This window comes from Cyprinus carpio, chromosome A3 (genome assembly GCF_018340385.1).
Source record: "Cyprinus carpio isolate SPL01 chromosome A3, ASM1834038v1, whole genome shotgun sequence".
NCBI classification, from domain to species: Eukaryota; Metazoa; Chordata; class Actinopteri; order Cypriniformes; family Cyprinidae; genus Cyprinus; species Cyprinus carpio.
This window is the reverse complement of record NC_056574.1, coordinates 29426973-29448499: the sequence shown is the minus strand read 5'-3', so window position 1 is coordinate 29448499 and position 21527 is coordinate 29426973. Positions and strand designations below refer to the sequence as shown.

Here is a 21527-nt window from a genome sequence, read left to right as displayed (position 1 = left end):
ACAGCTGCGTCCCTTTGGTTCAGACGTGTGGGCGGAGCCTCGGCTTCGCGATTTCCATTGGCCAACGGCATCCAATGGCAGACCAAGCCACACCCTCTTTTCATTACTAACAAACATATGCGTATTTATGCAGAATATTCATAATGGAACGAATCTGATTGGTCTTCATTCACTGTTCTCTCACCAATAGTGAATCAGCATCGTTGTCATATTGTCATTCGTTCTCGAAAAGACTGAAACGACTGAACAAATGCTAAAAAAAAAAAAACATTTATTAGTTTTTAGTGACATTTTTGTGCATATTATTTCCTGAAACCATGGTTTATATATATATAAACAAATCAGCAGAATATACACAATTTATCTGACTATAAAAATTTAATATTTTATTTTCATGGAAATGTTACTTTATTGTTATTTTGTATCACCAAAACAAAATACTTTATTTAAAACCTAGTAAATGCTATTACTTTCCATATTTCTAAAGTATATGTAATTGTGGCTTATCAGTAAATTATTTTTATTATAGTGGGCTATATTATTATACTAATGCCTCTATCTGACTCTGTCAATTTCATAATATTGCCTTTTTCTCATTTGAACAACAACAACAACAAAAAAAAAAAACATACAATTTTAAATAGCAAAATATAGAGACTTAGTGTAACAAAACTTTGTCAATTATTATTATTATTATTATTTTGACAAAAGGTTTTAAAGCATAATCAAAATAACAAAACTGTGCTAAGACAGGCTGTGCTAGAAGAAGACATGACTGTTCCTCCTCTGGACAGAACAGCATTATACCAATATTTGCAGAGGTTAAAAAGAGTTGTAATTGCTTTAAAGCGGCTTTGTACTGAAATAGACAGGTATGCGTGTATTTAATGATGTTAAGTTCAGAACCCAGTAAGCAAATATGCATCTTTATATCATATCACTTAAAAAAAAATGTACTCTTTGGCAAAAAATATACATATTTCAGTACTAAACATGAAATGCAACTGCATTACTTAAATAATTAATTAAATTATAACTCATTAAAAATAAAAAATGTAATTCCTTCCTAATTTACAGATTCCTTCAGGTCATGGAAAATGTTATTTTAGAATTGACCACTTGATCTGCTCCTTTGCTGACTGTAACACCTGGAGAAAAAAAAAAGGCAGATTATTAGGATAAACCCAAAAAACTGTAACACACTTCAAAAAGAAGCTCCATATGCAATTTAAATGTGAAATAATTTGTGTTGTTAATTAGTTAATATAATATGATATTTAGAAGTATTTCATATTTCTTGCATATATTGTGAGTAATAATAATAAATAAGTCCCACACTGATGCAATGAAATGTAATTATAATACACCATTAATTTTTTTTTTTTTATTGCTCAATTTTTGTAGCTAAAGGAAGACTATTATGAAATGGAAAGTGCAATTTTTATTTTGCATGATACCAGACTCAGTAGTGCAATAATGAGGTGTACCCAGCTAACAAAAATATTTTCTAAGAACGTTTTGCTAAAGTTCCCATTAAGTTATGTAATTGCTATTTCTGAATGTTCTCTGGACGTTCAAAACTGAATTTTTTTTTTTTTTTTTTAAATGTTAAAATGTTTTAAAAACGTTCAGTTTGATCATTTTGCAAACATAACGGGAATGTTACTTTTGAATATTCTTTGAAAGAGGGACAAAAATGTTTCTGCAAGAAAGGAAAAGCATTCCTTGAATGCTGTAAAAACAGTGTTTCGTGCTAACGTTTTGAGAACATTACTGAAGACCAGATAGCTGGGTATATTCTTAATGATAAAACTCCCCAACCACACTAACAATGTTACATCATGGCCACAAGGGGGCATCTAAAGACCACAATATTACACTACCAGACAATATTAGACTTTCTTAACAATTGCTTATATCTATGGTGATGCCTCTTTTATAATTAAACTTCACTTTAGAGTAGTTTCAGTCCATTATTGATGATGTTACGCCTCTGTTGTCACTCTGATATAATGTTTTAAAGATTTACACAAAAGACTGCATAACATTTTAAGAGCATCAATGCACATACATGCTTACTTCAGCATGCATATATGTGAGGGTGTCCAATAGCACTTATGTGTGGCTGTTCATGCACTTACATTAGAGGTGAGAGCCAGTTTTTCAGTGATGTGCTGTCAAGGTTAGAGTTAGTGGCAAAGGTTAGAGCAAGACTAAAATCAGTACAGGCGTTAATGACGGTTAGAAAAAGCAAAACATTTCACACCGTTCAACAAGTTTTGAGCTTTAAAAATGTTTCATGAGAAAGATGTTAAAAGCTGGGAAAATTAATCATTGCAGTGTCTGTGTGTGTGCGTGTGGAATTTTTTATGTTCGTTCTTTTTGTGTTCAATACCTGTGCCACACTCTGTTCTGATAATGGGTTGTCATCTGCCTGTAAAATACCCAAAATGAAGAACAATTATAATTGAAATAATAACTGACCAACATAAACCACAACCAACCAAGCCAGATCAGGCAAGATGTTTTAAACTGTTACTGTATGCCAAAGCAAAGGTTAAAGGTCAACAACACACCACAACTCAACTGCTACTACTGATAAACATCACTAATGAACAAAAACAATGTCCCAAAGCTGTAGCAAAAATACACAGACCATCTGGAGCAATAATAGATCAAATGATCTGCAAATTTCTGCCTAATTTGAGATGAATGGCATTGGTTGATAATAATGCCAGCTTGCCCAGTTGTTAGTTCACCATCAAAGGATACTTTGACAGCCTTGAAAATGGATATTAAACATTTTCTGTTGTCAATTAAGTCAATGTTTTGTAAATATTTTGTAAAATAAGTATTATTTGATTACATTTATTATGTAAATATTAGCTTTATTTTAGCCAATTTTGTCTGAGATTAAATCTTTAGGTTAGAGCTTAATTTAAGTATATTATATAATTGTATTTTTGTTGTGTTTTAAAATGTTATTTAAAGTTGATCATTTATTTTATGGGTGGCTGTTTGTGGGACAAAATATTCCCAGAAGACATCCCGGCACTGGAGCTGATCACTACACTGAAGCAGGACCATCACTAAAACTGAATCTAAAAAAAAAATAAAAAAAATAATAAAGTTTATTCTTTTAAAACTTTCTAATAAATAAGAATAATAAAAAAAGATTTACTTACAAAATACATTTGCCTGGGATTAGATCTTTAGATAGAATTTAGAGCTCAATTTAACTGTATTATCTATTTGTATTTTCTTTTGTATTCAATGTATTTAAATCTTATTTGAAACCATTTAAAGATTTGAAATCATTTATTTTATAGGTGGGTCATAGCATCTTCCTCCCTTGTACTGGAGTAAAAAAAAAAACTCATAACAGCACATCAGAATTGTGGACAGAGGTCAGCTGCGCTGAAATCATGCGCGATCATTGATTGAGTGAGTTTATGCGAGCGTAACTCAAGGATGTGACTCAGTGTCTCCCACTCCGCAGCGTAAGGTTTATGGTCAGATGTCAGAGCCGTGTTTTCTTAATATTGATCGTCCGCCTGGGTTACAGCTGTTCCTCTTGTGAGCCACACACACGCTTGTGCATGCCATGCAGTTACCTGCACACTCTCTCACCCTCGTCCCTCTCTCTCTCCCGTCTCTATCCAGCTCTAAATCAGAGGGAGTGAGGGAGGGGGGCTGAAGGAGAGCTACAGGAGCTGCCGCTTCTCTCCTTGGTCCTCCATGTTACCAGTGATGTAATCAAAAAGGACGAAGCCATACGCTTGTTCTGACACACACTGACAGGGCAAGAGAGGGGACATTTAGTCTGTCTGTGTGTATGTATGTGAAAGGGATACATTACTTGTAGTATAATGGAATAAAATCTTCTGTTTATCACTCCTTTCAACATATGCATTCAAAAAAAGGCAACTTATTGTCAAGCTAAAATGATATGCTGAGGTAATTATAAATACAGAAAGCAGTGATTCTAGATAAAAAAGCAAGCTAGAAACTCTGCTGACTTGCAGTACTATTGTCATATCTGGCAACTGTCTGCGGTTTAATATCAAGCTGTCAGAGAAGAACCCCTAAATACAGGAAACAAACACCGTCAGTTCATTACACAATGATATTTGCTCTTCTGTACAGTCTCTTACCCTGTAGTTGACCTTCTCAATGACCTGCTGGGGGTCACTCTCTAGGATCACCCTATAAATAAGTTGAAGAGCAGCATATCAATATAGAGTCAATGAAGTCATGAATTTTATGACACAGAATTGTTAGCATTGAGACTTTGTTGGGGCCAGTAAGGTTTTTGGAATTAATATTATGGAATTATTTTTTAAACAGCACGGATGCATTAAATTGATCAAAAGTGACAGTAAAGACATTTTTAATAATTCAAAAAATAAAATAAAAATTCAGGTAACACTTTACAATAAGCTGTCATTTGTTAACATTAGTTAATGTATTAACTAATATGAATGAACATTACATTTGTTACAGTATTTATCAATCTTTGTTAATGTTAGTTAATGAAAGTACAGTTGTTTATTGTTAGTTCATGTTAGTTCACGGTGCACTAACTAATGTTAACAAGCACAACTTTTGACTTTAATAATGCATTAGTAAATGTTAAAATTAACATCAGCTAAGATCACTAAATTCTGTAGAATTATTGTTCATGCTTAGTTCATGTTAACTAATAGTTAACTAATGTTCACTAATGAACCTTATTGTAAAGTGTTACCAAATTTCAAATAAATGCTGCTGTTTTGAACTTTCCATGGATCAAAAATCCTCATATAATGTAGGCCTACCACAATTTCCACAAAATATTAAACATAGGAAATGTTTCCTGAGCAGCAAATCAGCATATTAAAATGATTTCTGAAGGATTGTGTGACTGAAAACTGGAGAAATTTTAAAAATCCAACTAATTTCTAAAAGAGAACTGTGTATTACTTGCCCTCCATCGATGATTTCATCCACCACAAGGAACACTCCATCCATATTATCCAACAGAGTCCTTTTCTCCACATTCTTCCTGTTGGAGAAGAACCAGACATCTGAGCACACAAGTGTTCTTCTGTGACATCCCGTGCTGCACTACACCAGTTTCTATGGTTACCACAAGAGGCTTGATGCCAAGAATTCAGGGAATTCTGACATGAATTAACCATAGGCAGCTAGGACTGTGGATATGTACGGGCAGATGCCACATTCGACCGCTCCAGACACATTGACGTGTCCACCATCTCATATGTAACCATAAAAATAAATGAGTTTTCCAAAATGCCCACAACATTGCACAGCATTCTCTTGGTTGTAAAACCGACAAAATTTAAATTCCCAAAGAAATGCAATGAACTTTCACAGGTGAGAATGCGTTGGTTTGTGTTTTTAATATGTAATTCTGTATTACAGGTTTTTAAACTATGGTACATTTTAATGTCGTGTTAGCTAGCTGCTTCATCTTGTGGTGTTTTGATAGTTTCCAAATATCATCTGCTTAAGTCTATTGCAGATATCGAAGTGTATAACTACAGCTGCAGACAGTCAACTTGCCTTTGAGTGTGAACGGTTTTGACTGTTCCAATATGGCAGACAGCTTCCGTATAGTGGCCATTAGAAACAGCTGCTAATAAGGCATCTAGGCCTACCTATACATATCTATGGCTAGGATGCCACATAAAGTCAACAGAACTGTTTGCATGAACTCACCTCAACATCTGACTGAGAGACTCAAACAAGCAGTTCAACACTGCCATCAGCATGAGCTGAGATCAGACAAATACAGGAAGAGAGAGAGAGAGACAAAAAAGGAAAGGAATGAAACACAGCTGACTTTCTTATATCTGCATCCTCTTAGACAAGCAAAATAGCACAGATGTCAAAAAGTGTTTAAAACTGACCAGCTCTCCATAATGGCTAGAGAGAATTGCGGTCACATGCAAATTAAGTGACAAGGTTGGAGTATGGACAGCTCTTCAGCCAATCACAGGCCAGCTTACAGGACTTACCTCATTCTCCTGAGCGCTGCCAGCAACATAGAAGAACAAGTCTATGCTGCTCTTGTAGACTATCGTCATTCCCTCTAAGAAAGAAATTTCATCTGCGCACACAGAAAGAAGCAGAAGACATAAAATACACAATATGTACCCTTTATTTGTTCATAAAATTATGTATATTTAGTTAAACATTAGAGATATAAAACAAAATTTTAACCAATTCATTCAGGAACAAAATACTGAAATGTTGCTCTGAGATGCACAAATGTTTTGTCACGGCTTTGTTTTAAACTACTTTCATTGGCAAAATAGAGAGAGAGAGAGAAAAAAGACAATATTATGTCTAAAATGTAACTCACTCAGTATTAACATCTTGTTTGTTGAACAGTTGTATAAAATAAAAACCACATTTGTGATCAGGCACATGTGCTGATATTCAGGAAAATGCATACTTGCTTGTGTGGTATTACTCAACTATATAGAAAAACTGCAGACTCTCTTAAGCAAAGTGAAAGACAGACTCAATCATGCCAGCTTGCACATCATTAAAACAACAATTATGATATATGCATAGACGATAAATATTGCACAGCCCTTCTTTTAGCCAAGTCTTTGTCAAGCCAACATCAAAGTTATTTTCATCAAAGTCAACTTTTCTATTTTATTACTTAGTGCTCATACATGATAGACAGAGTGAGGCCACAGAGACTACAATGCTTGAAAGTAATATACAGCACAACAAAACAATATCACATCCAATTCTAATGTTCTGTTAATATGTACTAGGAAAACTGATCCCAGGTCAGTGTTAAAAGGACCGGGTGTTTGATTACTGAAAGTTTCATGTGACGCAAAACAATTGCAGGCCAGAAGCTATTTCTGGCCCATTTCACCTAGATTAATCTCCATACGTTTGTCTGAAGAATAAAAGAAAACTCCAAGAAATTAAAACAGAGTGGACAGTTTCACCTTTCTCCAGGTTCACCTTTAGGAGACAAATACAGGTGTGTTTTGAGCATGTTTAAACGGTGAACACCTAAACAGGTGAGAGGATCAGGGTGTTTTTTTGTCCTGGTGTCATACTCCTTCACCCCACAGGGCAAGTGACAGAAACATCTATGAACTCTAGAACAGGTTCTCCACCCAGTTTTCCAGTAATCTGACCTGCAAACCCCAGAGGAAGCTTGCAAATCCAAGTTCTAATGGCCAAGGACCACTGTAAACTAGTAACTGGTTGTGGTCCTAATTTGCACAATGAAATCTCTAAACTTTCTTGAATTTACTATGAAACATTGATCTGAAGAGCTTGAGTTGGAACATAAATCAGCCAATCAGGTCTAATCACTACAAGCAATACATTAGGCAGTTTATTGATCAGTAAAATGCAACATAAGAGCTGTTTAACAATGAACTTACTGTCAGCTTTATGGGTTTTGTTGAAGACGTTCATTTCAAAATTCTTCTGCTCTTTCATGGAGGGGTAGAGTTCTGGATCATAGTACTGAAATTGCACAGGAATCATTTGTTATTATAGTACGTGAATATGTATTCATAATGCTTAACTCCTATTTCCACATTTTCATGTCTGCACATGTTTGTTTTTTCTTCATAAAAGGACTCCGTAAAAGAGGAGATCCTCTATGGAGCCAGATCAGCCTCAAAAATAATACATTTACAAAACAAAATTCATAAATGCACAGAACAATTTACATTTACAAAAACACAACACAATTCATAAATACGCAAGTAAAAGCAAAAATATTTCCCCAAATGCTCACACAAATGCATCTTTGTGTTTTAAATTTACAAATCAGATTTTGTAAATGTAAATTGTGCTGTGCATTTATGAATTGTGTTTTGTAAATGTAAAAAGTTCATTTCCAACCCTGTGCTAACAAACCTGCCTGTAATTGTCTTACACTTTTTTGAAATGTATTTTATTTTTAATTCCTGATTGTCTGTTGAACGTGTGTTTAATTAGTGCTGGAACTAAACCCTGCCAGTCACAATTAAGATTTCTAGGAGTGTGATTTTGCACCTCTGCTGATTATAAAGCTGAATAAAAGTAAATTTTTTTTCTCTGTTACTCTAAAAGGAAAAAGCCACAGAGTTTCAATCAATAAACCTGAAAATATCCAAAATATGCAAAAATAAATAAATAAATTTTAATAAACGTTATTCTTTGAGATTCTAGATATGTAAAGTAATTTGATCTCTGTTCTCTTATATTATTGAGTGGCTAATATGCCAACAGTTTAACAATTGCATTGTTCAGAGCAATTTTGAAAATAACACAAATGTCTAAAGTGGAAGAATTTCCCATCTTCAATGACAAGAAAGAATATTTTAGAAGGGTAATGCACCTTTGAAAGCAGTCTGTTTCCATCGTTGTCTAAGATGAAGACAGCCTTCACAGTGTAGAGCGAGGGTTCCTGGTTGAAAAGAAATCTACGTTATTTTCAAACATTCAACATGAATTTTTTTATGTCTCAGATGTCATAAATAAACACCCATGAAATAATACTGTTGCATGCCTATAGACAGAAAAATACTATAAAAGGAGAAGGTGTAGTCAGAAGTGGCTGCTTGTTGGCTCTCCATTGGGTCCGTCCGGGCCAAAGTTCTGTCATGCACTGACTACCACTGATTCAAAGTCTGAGTGTATCACAGAACTTGAGCCAGGAGAACAATAGGAGAAAACTGTCATCTTTTCAGATCATCTGGTTGAAATACAAGAGAATCCTGTCTCGATGTAGACCTTCAGGGCCCAACAATGAAACTTTCCCCACTGTAAATTATAATATATAATTCACAGTAACACCTTGCACTGCAAATCCATCCATTAAAAGTGTTACCAATAATCCTTTGACTAATAGAAAATGTTATATATAACAATAAAATATGCAGCATATTGCCATCCATTCCATCCAAGATTAATTCCACGTAGGGATATGCCAGTATCAAAGTTTCATGTTGCGATTAATTGCTAATGCTTTTATCACGGTATACAATATTATCACGTTATTGAAATTTAGTTTCAAAAAAGTGGTCATAATACAGTATAACAGGTTTAATAACCTGTTATACAAACAAAACTTTTAACAAAAATAACTAAATATTTAAATACAATAAAGCAATACAGAAAAATATATAAAGTTAAATGTTTTACACAGATTAAAGTGCACTTTACAATAAGACCTCATTAGTTAAGCTTAGTTAATGCATTAACATTCAGAATGAGCAATAGCTACATTTCCTACAGAAGTTATTAATCTTTGTTAAAAAATACAAGTCTTAGTTCATGTTAGCTCATTAAATAACACAGTTGCAACTTTCGATTTTAACAATGTGTTATTAAATATTGGAATACCTAAGATTAATGAATGTTCAGAAGAATTTTTCATTGGCAGTTTATGTTAACTAATGAATTAACTAATGTTAACTAATGAAGCCCTAATGTAAAGTGTGAACAAACAATAAAGAATCAAAACACTTTCAAACAACATCTAGGGCATGTTGTAGTCTAGATTAAATTGTAAAAAAAAGTTTGAAAATGAATAGCCTATTAAGTCTAAATATTTAAGTATTTGGTGCTGTGATGAACACCATAGCAAATACACAAATCTGAATGGCTATTAAAAAATAATTTAAATATGTTTTAGAAAGTAGCTCAGCTGCTTTATTTATGGGGTTTCCAGGTTAACGGCTGCATTTTCTGCAGTTTAGCGCCATCTGCTGTCAGAGAGAGAATGTGCTTTCATTCAGCGCATCTCTCAAGTGTTCCCCCATGTGCTTCTCATGCGTGCTTGTTTACATCAGAGCACACGCATCTTTCATTCAGCATACAGCGGTGTTGTGCATTTTGACCAGTTGATGGGAAAAGTATTCTTAAAATGCATTCCAAATTCTGAATCATTTGAAATGTATAATTATTCATGGTATTTAGAAGTGCCCATCATAACAATATCATGCATAATTATTACTGTGATATATCGCATTACCGAATACCTGCACGTCTATTTCCATGAAAGGGTTCCTTTTGTGTTGCTTGTTAAGATTATGTGGCAAAGTGATTAACGTTAATATCAGTTCATTTCTGAGTATACCTGTTGCTCAGAAAATGTAAAAAAAAAAAAGTCATGCAATGTTTATGAATAGGCGTTGTACAAACAAGGCATTTGTTGCATCCAGTGGGGACATAATTACTGATTATAATGTCTTGTAGTGTGTTTTTACGTGTTGTGTTGCATTGCGCTGCGTAAACATAAAACCTTTGCTGCATTTTAATGGGTATGCCATCTAGTGGTTATAGTGGGAATAACATGACATTCATTTCAATAGTATTTGTATTTCTACCAGGTGGCAGAAATCTTCCACTTAAGCATGGCAAATTTTCCATGAATTATCTCTAAGTAAAAATAAAAAAATGCAGATGAAATTACCTAACTAAAAAGGGCGAGCAATATTTCATGTGTTTGAGGAAAATTAGGCCTACTTTAAAAAAAATGTGTTCTGCTGTCTAGGGTCAGCCATCAGTTTAGTTTAGTTTATTAATTTATAAAGCACATTTCAGAACAACAGAAGTTGCAACCAAAGTGCTGTACAGAGGTATTAAAACAAAATTAGAACAAAATTAAAACAGAATTAACACACTGGATCAAAACCTTGGAGAGAAATGTAAAAATATAAACACCCTCAATTAAAACAAAGAATACAGACAAGTTTTTAGGGAAGATTTCAAAAATAGAAACAGAAGAGTAAGATCTAATATTGAGAGGGAGACTGTTTTAGAGTCTGGGAGCAGCCCCCGAGAAAGCCCGGTCACCTTTAATTCTGTAACATTAGCGAGGAACAGAAAGAATAAGATGATTGGAAGAACGTAAGGATCGTGAGGCAGTGTACAGGACAAGAAGATCACTGATTTGGTCTTTAACTAATAGAAAGTTTTCTGTGGGAGTTCGACAGTTCGTGTTAGGGGCTAGAATACAGGGGGGCGCCAACACTGATCTCAGCAAATGTGCAGTTGCGCCCCTGAGCTACAGTATTGATCTTTTGCCGTTAGAACTGTTGTCCATATAGGTCATCACATAAGAGTATTAAAATGTCCATGGCAAGCAATATCCCTGATCTCCTCCAAGTATCCACCTGTGGAATCAATCACGCGCACCACACAGGCAGCGCGCGCTCAGCTCCGGCAGAGACGCGTCGAGGACGTGGCATCCACGTCCCACTTTGAAAACCCACATATTCCACGACTAGACGGGAAAAACTTTCGGATCAAGCTAAACACAAGTGCAAAATGAACATAAACAAACCCGTAGAGCACAAGAGGCGAAAACGCACTACATTTGCATTGTGCACTACAATGTACGATCTGTTCATAATCGGAAAAATAATGTTATGGTTTGCTCGCATAAATTTTTGTTAGGTCGCAAAGCGAAACCGCATCGGTTTCTGGCAACAATAATTTCATTTTCGCGAGAAAAAAGCATGCACGAGCGTTTATAAAGCCTACAAGACAATACGTATTTACAGTAACTTAGTTCACAACTGTAGAGCTTCTTAAAATATTGTTCCAACTTAGCACGCAAAGACTTATAGAATAATATAAAGATAAAAATAGATGCAATCGATAACATAATTCTCTATTCAAAGACACAAACTGCTTACAAGCTACCAAAGCCAGTCGATCTATTATTTCAGCGTTTACAATGAGAAAAGGAATTTTAAAAACAGCGAGTAAATGGCACACATATCTTACCAGAGCCGCGGAGTCCATGGTGGTAGCTCAGTGTTGACGTGGACAGCTTTGGGCTGTCATTACAGTAGCTCTACTAAAACCCTCTGACTCACAGGGGGCGTGTCTGCAACTGCAGCCCTCGAACCGCCATGTTGGCTCAAACCCCCCATAGCTTTTTGCTTCAGCAGCGCTACGGTACAGGAGCCACAATGGCGGCTTCCATCGTACGCTCGCTTACGATCTGCTGCTCACTTGAATGTTTGTTGGGAAGTCTTGAGAATGAAATTACATTTTGGGAGTCATATAATTTCCTCTAACGAGTAACGCGTTTTCCAGATAAGTTTCATCACGCGTGACTGGCACCAACAGGATATGCAATGAATAGATAATGAACGGCTGCTGTAAGCAAATTCATTATGTAACGTCACCTCTTACTAGCGCGACAGGGGGCAGCAAAGCTGAAAAGGTTCAGGGATCAGGGGTGAAGCTTGCTTACTGCTTAAGGTACTGTAAATACACTCATTAAAATCTCACATAATAATAAACAATAATAATCTGCAAATCCTTTCCCTCCTTAAAGAATATCATAATTTACTCACTCTTAAGTTGTTCCAAACCTGTCCGAGTTCATTTTAAAGAATGCTGGTAAGCAAACAGTTGATATAGCCATTGACTTCTAGTATGAAAAAAAAAAAACTATGAATGGCTACCATTAACTGTTTGCTTACCAACATTCTTCAAAATATATTAATTTGTGTTCAAATTAACTTATACAGGTTTGGAACAAGTGGAGGGTGAGTTGATGAATTTTCATTTATGTGTGAACTATCACTTTAAGCATCATCCAATATACAGGTGCTGGTCATATAATTAGAATATCATCAAAAAGTTGATTTATTTCACTAATTCCATTCAAAAAGTGAAACTTGTATATTATTTTGTTTCTCATTACACACAGACTGATATATTTCAAATGTTTATTTCTTTTAATTTTGATGATTATAACTGACAACTAAGGATAGGTACTGAACAGTTATTCCGAGGCTCTTGTTTCATGGTCCAAAGATAAACACGAAAGCTCTAGAAAACACATGTGCTACTGGAAAAATCTGCAATCTCTTCTAAACAGTGATAACTGGGGCGCGAGCACGCGTTGCTAGGTTATTGTTTCATGGTCCAAAGATCCCCCCCCCCCCCAAACAAACACACCACCCACCCCCCCCCACACCCCCACACACAAAACACACCCAAAAAAAACCCCCCCCCCCCCCCCCCCCCCAACCCCCCCCCCCAACCACCCCCCACTTCTAAACAGTGATAACTGGGGCGCGAGCACGCGCGCTCTTGCAGAAGGAAAACCGAAAGTGTCATCACGTCTTCTGCCTTATAAATACACTCGCACACTATTATAGAGCATGTCAAGTTGTGTGAGGAGCAGCCTATCCCGCTCTCAATCTGTCCTGGGACTACGAGAACTCTCGTCCGCAGACAAAGTAATGTTTTATTGACTTATTTATCCATAGCCTAAATCTAAACACCAGATATTGTGAGCTCAGATTGTTATGAATCTGTTATGAATCCGACTGTGTGTGGCATCGCTATTAATCCTGATCGTTACCAGAATAAGATAGGAAAGGAAAGAAGCATGTCTTGCAATATTTTGTTACTTAAAATATGTAACATTTTATTTTTCTGAAGAAACCTCAACTCTAGCCGTGCTGAAACCCTGGTGTTTATTGCATGAGAAACGTTTTGATTATCATGTGGTGACTCAGACGCCTGTTGCCCGGTTATGAAGAAAGAAGAAGCTTAAGTGGGTCAGAGGGAGTGTCACGCGTTGATGATGATTGCAGTTTATGTTCTTCAGTGTCGCGTTCAAGAAAACGGAACATTCTAGAAGTTAAATTATTCACTTATGTTTGAAATGTTGACAGCTGCCTGAAAAGAAACTGCATTCACAATACAGAACAGCCTCGAGTGCATCATTGCTTCTTTTTTTTTTCTTCCAAAGGGTCATTCGCCTACATTTTAAAATTAAAATACATTTTTAGATTCCATTTTATTCTGTAAATCAATTAAGAGAATAAAGCACGTGAAATAACTCGTTATTCTAAAAACGTTATTCTGTACAGCGTTGTGCTATTTCAAAGTGAACGTGTTTACGTCACAGCTGGAACGCTGTAATGACCAATCAGAAGCCAGGAAAAAGATTTCGCTAAGGTTTGATGTCTTTCTTGCTGAGATTTCACTTATTGTTAAATCTCTTAAACTCATTGATATCAGCTTCTTAAGATTTATGTTGATGTTTTTCTTAGGATACTGATTGCTCTTGTTGTTTTTGTTTTTCTTCCCTTTTCTCCGTTTTCCTTTTACGTTATCATAATGCAGTGCTGTTTATTGTTTCTCGCAATAAAAAATAATTAAATAAATAAATAAAAAATCAGAGGCCAAGAACACATATATCTATAGGCTATACAATGATGTTTTGGCACTGAAAAAAAAACTATTTTCACTCTAAAATTGCTAGTAAACTTCACAATTAATTAAAACAAACAAACAATGGGTTAAATGTGAAATTCTGAAGTAGAAAGACTTAAATAGCTTAAATAGGCTAGCTGTTCTTGTAAAATAGCTAATTTAATAATATTTGTTTTATTTACTTCGAAAAGTATTATAGCCTAGTGTTTAGTAAAACTATCCGTTACTCAATAACCTTTATAACTTAAATATGATTTTTATTTACAATAAACCATTCTAAGTCTTTACAGCTCTCTTTTTTTTTTTTTTTAAATAAAAATGTATTACAACAAATATGACTGAATACAAAAGAAGGGTTAATCTAAGCATTATACATTAAGGGAATGTGCAGATCTTAAATTCTTATATCATTCTTCTCTTCTGTTTCAGGATTTTGAGATTTTTTTTTCTATGAACTAAAAAAAAAAATCAAAATCAGAAACTGAAGTTTTCTTCATGTAGAAAGTCTTGAAATTCTAGAGCTGGATACACAAACACACTCAAATTGCATTTGAGACTGACTTGGCTCATTCTTTGCTCTTGGCCCTGGTTTGGACCATGCTGGACCTGAAGAAGTATCTCACAGAGGGCCTGATCCAAATAGCTATTCTGCTCAGTCTGGCTGGGATGCGTGTGGATGTGGATCCCTACCTGCCCCCTTTTAGTGAAATCATTCTGGGCCCAAATTCAGCTCTAACTCAGACTCAATTCCACAATCTTCGAAACATCCTGGATGGATATAACCTGCACCCAAAAAGTGCAGATCTAGATGGGTTCTTCACAGCTCGTAGGCTTCTGAATTGGGTTCGCTCCCTTGACCGCCTGCAGGTGCCAGCGGCGGAGCTGGAAGCCTGGTTGGTCCACGGGGAGCCTGAAAATGGAGTCTCCATTCCAGCTCAAGTGGGTCTCCTTGAGGAAGGTGGAGGACTTGAAGATGTGGAGGAACCCTCAGAGCTAAGCATGAGGTTGGGAAATGGAGGAGAAGTGGGTTATGATGCAGCTGAGGATCAAACCCTCGGAGCTTTAGGGCACATGTCAAGAAGCCTCAACCATCCAGACGATGATGAACTCCTTAAAGAGGTAAGCAGTGAAGACAGGGAAAACTTCAAAAAGATGTTCCTATTAATGTCAATGACCTGTTTTGTGTTTTGTTACATAATAATTCAAGTAAATATGTAAGGAAGGGAAGTTGGTGCTAGCAACACACTTCAGGCAAGGATATTTGATGTTGTGTTTATTTCTAAATAGCCGTAACTAGAATAAAAGCAAAGAAAATAAAAAATATTTGGAGAATATATTTTTTCATATACACTACCATTCCAAGGTTTGGGGTCAGTAAGATTTATTTGAAAGAAATTAATATTTATGTAAAAAATCTTGAAAAATATGTATCACGACTGGAGTAAATTTTAGCTTTACTATCACAGGAATTAATTACGTTTGAAAATATATTAAAATTGAAAACTTTTTTAAAATTGTAATATTTCACAATTACTGTTTTTATAGAATTTTGGATTAAATAAATGCAGCCTTGGTGAGCATGTGGTGAGACTTCTTAAAAAAAAATAAGCATTAAAAAATCCTAAAGACCCCAAATTTTGAACAGTAGAGTAAAATTATTTGTAAAAGTAAATTGTACTTAACTCTTGTGTCTTAACTCTAATTAGCTCTGCAATGTATGTTTTTCATACTGCGCAGAAATGTGCTTGACCAGAAGAACAAGAAGAAAAACTAGATAAAAAAGTTCGTCAAGACAAACTTTAAGTTGGCTTGAGAAAGCCTGAACAGAAAGTTTAAAAAGTTTGGAAAGTTTAAAAAGTTTAAAAAGTTTGAAAAGTTTGAAGTTTGAAGTTTGAAAAGTTTAAGAAGTTTAATTAAGCAAGTGACTAGCATGTCATTAGCATGATTAGCAAAGTTACTAGCATGTTTCTAGCACGATAAGCTAGTTACTAGCATGTTGCTAACATAATTAGCAAGTTACTAGCATGTCGCTAGCATGTTTCTAGCATGATTAGCAAGTGACTAGCATGTTTTAGCATGATTAGCGAGTGACTAGCATGTCGCTAGCATGTTTCTAGCATGATTAGCAAGTGACTAGCATGTCAGTAGCATGTCGCTAGCATGTTTCTAGCATGATTAGCAAGTGACTAGCATGTCACTAGCATGTTTTTAGCATGATTAGCGAGTGACTAGCATGTCGCTAGCATGTTTTCTAGCATGATTAGCAAATGACTAGCATGTTGCTAGCATGTTTTTAGCATGATTAGCAAGTGACTAGCATGTCACTAATATGTTTTTTAAGCATGATTAGCGAGTGACTAGCATGTCGTTAGCATTTTTTTTTTTTCTAGCATGATTAGCAAGTGACTAGCATGTCACTAGCATGATAAGCAAGTTACTAGCATGTCGCTAGCATGTTTCTAGCATGATTAGCAAGTGACTAGCATGTCAGTAGCATGATTAGCAAGTTACTAGCATGTCACTAGCATGTTTCTAGCATGATTAGCATGTGACTAGCATGTCACTAGCATTTCACTAGCATGTTTTTAGCATGATTAGCGAGTGACTAGCATGTCTCTAGCATGTTTCTAGCATGATTAGCAAATGACTAGCATGTCGCTAGCATGTTTTTAGCATGATTAGCAAGTGACTAGCATGTCGCTACCATGTTTTTAGCATGATTAGCCGGTGAATAGCATGTCGCTAGCATGTTTCTAGCATGATTAGCAAGTGACTAGCATGTTGCTAGCATGATTAGCGAGTTACTAGCATGTCTTTAGCATGTTTCTAGCATGATTAGCGAGGTGACTAGCATGTCGCTAGCATGTTTTTAGCATGATTAGCGAGTGACTAGCATTTCGCTAGCATGTTTCTAGCATGATTAGCGAGTTACTAGCATGTCGCTAGCATGTTTTTAGCATGATTAGCGAGGACTAGCATGTCGTTAGCATGTTTCTAGCATGATTAGCGAGTGACTAGCATGTCGCTAGCATGTTTCTAGCATGATTAGCAAATGACTAGCATGTTGCTAGCATGTTTTTAGCATGATTAGCAAGTGACTAGCATGTCACTAATATGTTTTTAGCATGATTAGCGAGTGACTAGCATGTCGTTAGCATTTTTCTAGCATGATTAGCAAGTGACTAGCATGTCACTAGCATGATAAGCAAGTTACTAGCATGTCGCTAGCATGTTTCTAGCATGATTAGCAAGTGACTAGCATGTCAGTAGCATGATTAGCAAGTTACTAGCATGTCACTAGCATGTTTCTAGCATGCATGATTAGCATGTGACTAGCATGTCACTAACATTTCACTAGCATGTTTTTAGCATGATTAGCGAGTGACTAGCATGTCTCTAGCATGTTTCTAGCATGATTAGCAAATGACTAGCATGTCGCTAGCATGTTTTTAGCATGATTAGCAAGTGACTAGCATGTCGCTAGCATGTTTTTAGCATGATTAGCGAGTGACTAGCATGTCGCTAGCATGTTTCTAGCATGATTAGCGAGTGACTAGCATTTCGCTAGCATGTTTGTAGCATGATTAGCGAGTGACTAGCATGTCGCTAGCATGTTTCTAGCATGATTAGCGAGTTACTAGCATGTCGCTAGCATGTTTTTAGCATGATTAGCGAGTTACTAGCATGTCGCTAGCATGTTTTTAGCATGATTAGCGAGGACTAGCATGTCGCTAGCATGTTTCTAGCATGATTAGCGAGTTACTAGCAAGTCGCTAGCACGTTTTTAGTATGATTAGCGAGTGACTAGCATGTCGCTAGCATGTTTTTAGCATGATTAGCGAGTGACTAGCATGTTTCTAACATTATTAGCATGTTGCTAGGATGGATAGATAGATAGATAGATTAGATAGATAGATAGATAGATAGATAGATAGATAGATAGATAGATAGATAGATAGATAGATAGAAAGAAACAGTCTGGAGATAGATAGATAGATAGATAGATAGATAGATAGATAGATAGATAGATAGATAGATAGATAGATAGATAGATAGATAGATAGATAGATAGATAGATAGATAGATAGATAGATAGATAGAAAGAAACAGTCTGGAGATAGATAGATAGATAGATAGATAGATAGATAGAGTCAGATGATAGATAGATAGATAGATAGATAGATAGATAGATAGATAGATAGATAGATAGGATAGATAGAGTCAGATGATAGATAGATAGATAGATAGATAGATAGATAGAGTCAGATGATAGATAGATAGAGTCAGATGATAGATAGATAGATAGATAGATAGATAGATAGATAGATGATAGATAGATAGATTAGAAATATTAGATAGATGAGTTTGAATGAGTTTAAATGGATTAGAAATAGTACATAGAAGCGAAGCTTGATTGAGTCTAATGGGGTTTAGTTTGTTTAGTTTTGAATTTTGACCAGTTGGAGCTTGGCTCATCTGAACATTCCGTCAATAAAAGTCTATGGATTTTTTATGATTTTTAATCTTCATTTTTATGAAAACCATAAGTCTGATCAGTTAGAAAAGATATAGCACACCCGGCGAGATCAGTCTGAAGAGCTGGGCTGAGTTTGAAGTCTGTAGAGTTAAAGCTCTAGGAGGAGTTAGAGTCAGAAATTTTAGTCTCAGAAAAAGAATAATAATAATAACTAGAATGTAAAGTTAGTGAACTAACTTTGATGTTGGCTTGGCCTTGGGCTAAAAGAGCCACTGTACTTGTGTGTCCAACCTTCTTGAGCTGCCTTGGTGGAAAAAAAAAAAAACTTCCAACAGTATTTTTCTATGGACCCTTGCTGTTTTCTGTTCCAATAAAAAGCATTGGCTATGACAACAGTTTCAACAGGTTTGGCTAGCTGTATGCGAAATAAGTCATGCCTTTATCCCCTGTTTGCTATTTCCCAGTCCTCTAACTGAAGTGTTGTAGGCAACAACACAGAAGGTAAAAAGAAACAATGTGGTTTAAGTCAAGGTGAAAATTGATATGAAAAATAGATAAAGTAATATAGTTTCTTTTCTTCACTTTATGTGTGATAACTTGAGAAATATTTTGTCAATACTATTAAAATAAGAAAAAAAATGTAATGGTACTTAGGGGATTACAGTTTTTGCATAAATACTATATTGGGCTTTATTAAAGTTTATGAAAATAGAATGCATGTATATGCATTTTATATTTATGCACATAAATGGAACATTTTAAAATCTGTGAACATATATTGAATTATTTTCTATCCTGTGGCGCCATCGTGTGGACAACATTAGCATTGTGGCCTTCATTTCTGTACAACATCATTACGAAAGGGGCCAATATTTTATGAATGATTACAAATATTTAATGATTAGTTCACTGATAATATACCCACATTAAAATCGAATTTACTAAAACTGTATCTTATTTCATGCTTTAAGAGTTTATTTTTCAACTTACATTTTTAAGCAGTGATGAATGATAACTATGTGAGTTGCTAAATTGTATTTTGCAATAATAATACATAAACTATATAATGATGACCAAATTACAACAGTTATTGTTTTCATAATATTTACTATTGACAATACAAATATAGACATAAAAAAAAAAAGCTGCCAAGACGAATGATTTGTCCTTTCTTGCAGCGAAAAGCCAGAATCAGCATCATTCTGTAACTCGAGAGATCGATGCAATGTCTTTTTCTGGCCTAAGACAAAAAAAAAAATATCACACAAGCACTCATTTTAATCTCTATAGGCCATTCTTCTAATTGTTTTGTAATGATTCGCTGGAGTGTTTTAATGTAGAATGCTGTAGTTTCAGTATGTAGACCTTTTCCCCCATGCCAGTGTTGAAGTCTCGAGCCGTCAGAGAGTCTGCTGCAAATCATTCAATTTCACCATTTACCAGCTCACAAAAATCTGAACTTTAGCCGATGGTGTGTTCTAATGGGTGGATTGTGTGCAATCGCTGTAATATTTTATTTTTATAAGGTCTTAAACAGGAATGAACTCGTTTGTTGTGAGGTCGTTGTGAAGCCCCGCGGGTCTCGCGTTGTCAAAATAGATGACGCAAATCCTTCATTTTGCACACTTCAAGAGCTGAAAAACACCCACTTTTAGCTCTTTGTTTGTTCTAATGGGTGGATTGTGTGCAATCGCTGTAATATTTTATTTTTATAAGGTCTTAAAACAAGAATAAATTCGTTTGTTGTGAGCCTCGTATTGCGACTGCACGAGAAGCCGCGCCGTCTCGCGCTGTCAAAAGAGCTGACGCAAATCCTTCATTTTCCACACTTCAAGAGCTGAAAAACACCCACTTTTAGCTCTTGGTTTGTTCTAATGGGTGGATTGTGTGCAATCGCTGTAATATTTTATTTTTATAAGGTCTTAAGCAAGAATAAACTCGTTTGTTGTGAGCTCGTATTGCGACTGCACGAGAAGCCGCGCCGTCTCGCGCTGTCAAAAGAGCTGACGCAAATCCTTCATTTTCCACACTTCAACAGCTGAAAAAACACCCACTTTTAGCTCTTGGGGTTTGTTTCTAATGGGGTGGATATTGTGTGCATCGCTGTAATATTTTATTTTTAATGGTCTTAAACAAGAAAAAAATAAATTCGTTTCTTGCGAGCTCGTTGTGTCACTGCACGAGAAGCCGCGCCGTCCTCGCGCTGTCAAAGAGAGCTCACGCAAATCCTTCATTTCCACACTTCAACAGCTGAAAAACACCCACTTTTAGCTCTTGGTTTGTTCTAAATGGGTGGATTGTGTGCAATCGCTGTAATATTTTGTACTTTTAAAAGGTCTTAAACAGGAAAAAAGATACTAAACATATAATTCGGCTTTGTACAACTTGGTTAGCTCGTAGTGGCGAGCTGCACCGAGCTCCCCCTGACTACGCTGTGCGACGCTGAGGGCAGCGCCTCTCGCGCTGTCAAAAGAGCTGACGCAAATCGTTCATTTTCAAACTTCAACAGCTGAAAAACACCCACTTTTGAGCTCTTGGTTTGTTCTAATGGGTTGAGTTGTTGTTGCAATCGCTTGTAATATTTTTATGTTTTAAAAGGTCTTAAACAAGAAGGAAATTCGTTTGTTTTGTGAGCCCGCTGTGAGACCCACTCGCTGACACGGGGCGGTGAATGTCTCTCTTCGTCTTTCTCTCTGTCTCTGTGGCCAGAATATACATTTTTAAATACAGCCCTTGACCCCTGTAATATTCAATAATGTTTGGTTTTTAGCTTGTCATAGTGAAATAAATTCATGTATTTATGTATTTTTAACCGATTTAAAAG

The 21527-nt window shown here is 35.7% G+C and overlaps 2 protein-coding genes across 5 annotated transcripts in view; one reads left to right on the top strand and one right to left on the bottom strand.

Moving 5' to 3' along the window:
- Positions 1–266: 266 nt before the first annotated feature.
- On the bottom strand, positions 267–11923 carry LOC109072786 (coatomer subunit zeta-1-like). Of its 4 annotated transcripts, none has more exons than XR_002014762.2 (10): positions 11770–11923; positions 8372–8440; positions 7425–7509; positions 6021–6112; positions 5722–5777; positions 4967–5044; positions 4155–4206; positions 3615–3794; positions 2396–2434; positions 267–1148 (listed from the first exon to the last, which is right to left on the bottom strand). XR_002014762.2 is itself a non-coding variant. In XM_019088985.2 (10 exons), the coding sequence occupies exons 1-10, from the start codon at positions 11785–11787 to the stop codon at positions 1101–1103; spliced, it is 570 nt and encodes a 189-aa protein (XP_018944530.1). In that variant the 5' UTR covers positions 11788–11923; the 3' UTR covers positions 269–1100. The 4 variants fall into 4 exon arrangements, 2 of the variants coding, with proteins under 2 accessions (XP_018944530.1, XP_018944532.1); XR_006155270.1 differs by having other exon boundaries at positions 3631–3794; XM_019088985.2 differs by lacking the exon at positions 3615–3794 and adding an exon at positions 2142–2174 and having other exon boundaries at positions 269–1148.
- Positions 11924–13124: 1201 nt separating this feature from the next.
- LOC109062815 (endoplasmic reticulum membrane sensor NFE2L1-like) overlaps positions 13125–21527 on the top strand; it is a 29204-nt gene continuing 20801 nt past the window's right edge. Inside the window, exons 1-2 of the mRNA XM_042728538.1 lie at positions 13125–13241; positions 14656–15345. Of these exons, the coding sequence (XP_042584472.1) occupies positions 14824–15345 (522 nt within the window). The 5' untranslated portion in view covers positions 13125–13241; positions 14656–14823. The remainder of the gene's footprint in view (positions 13242–14655; positions 15346–21527) is intronic.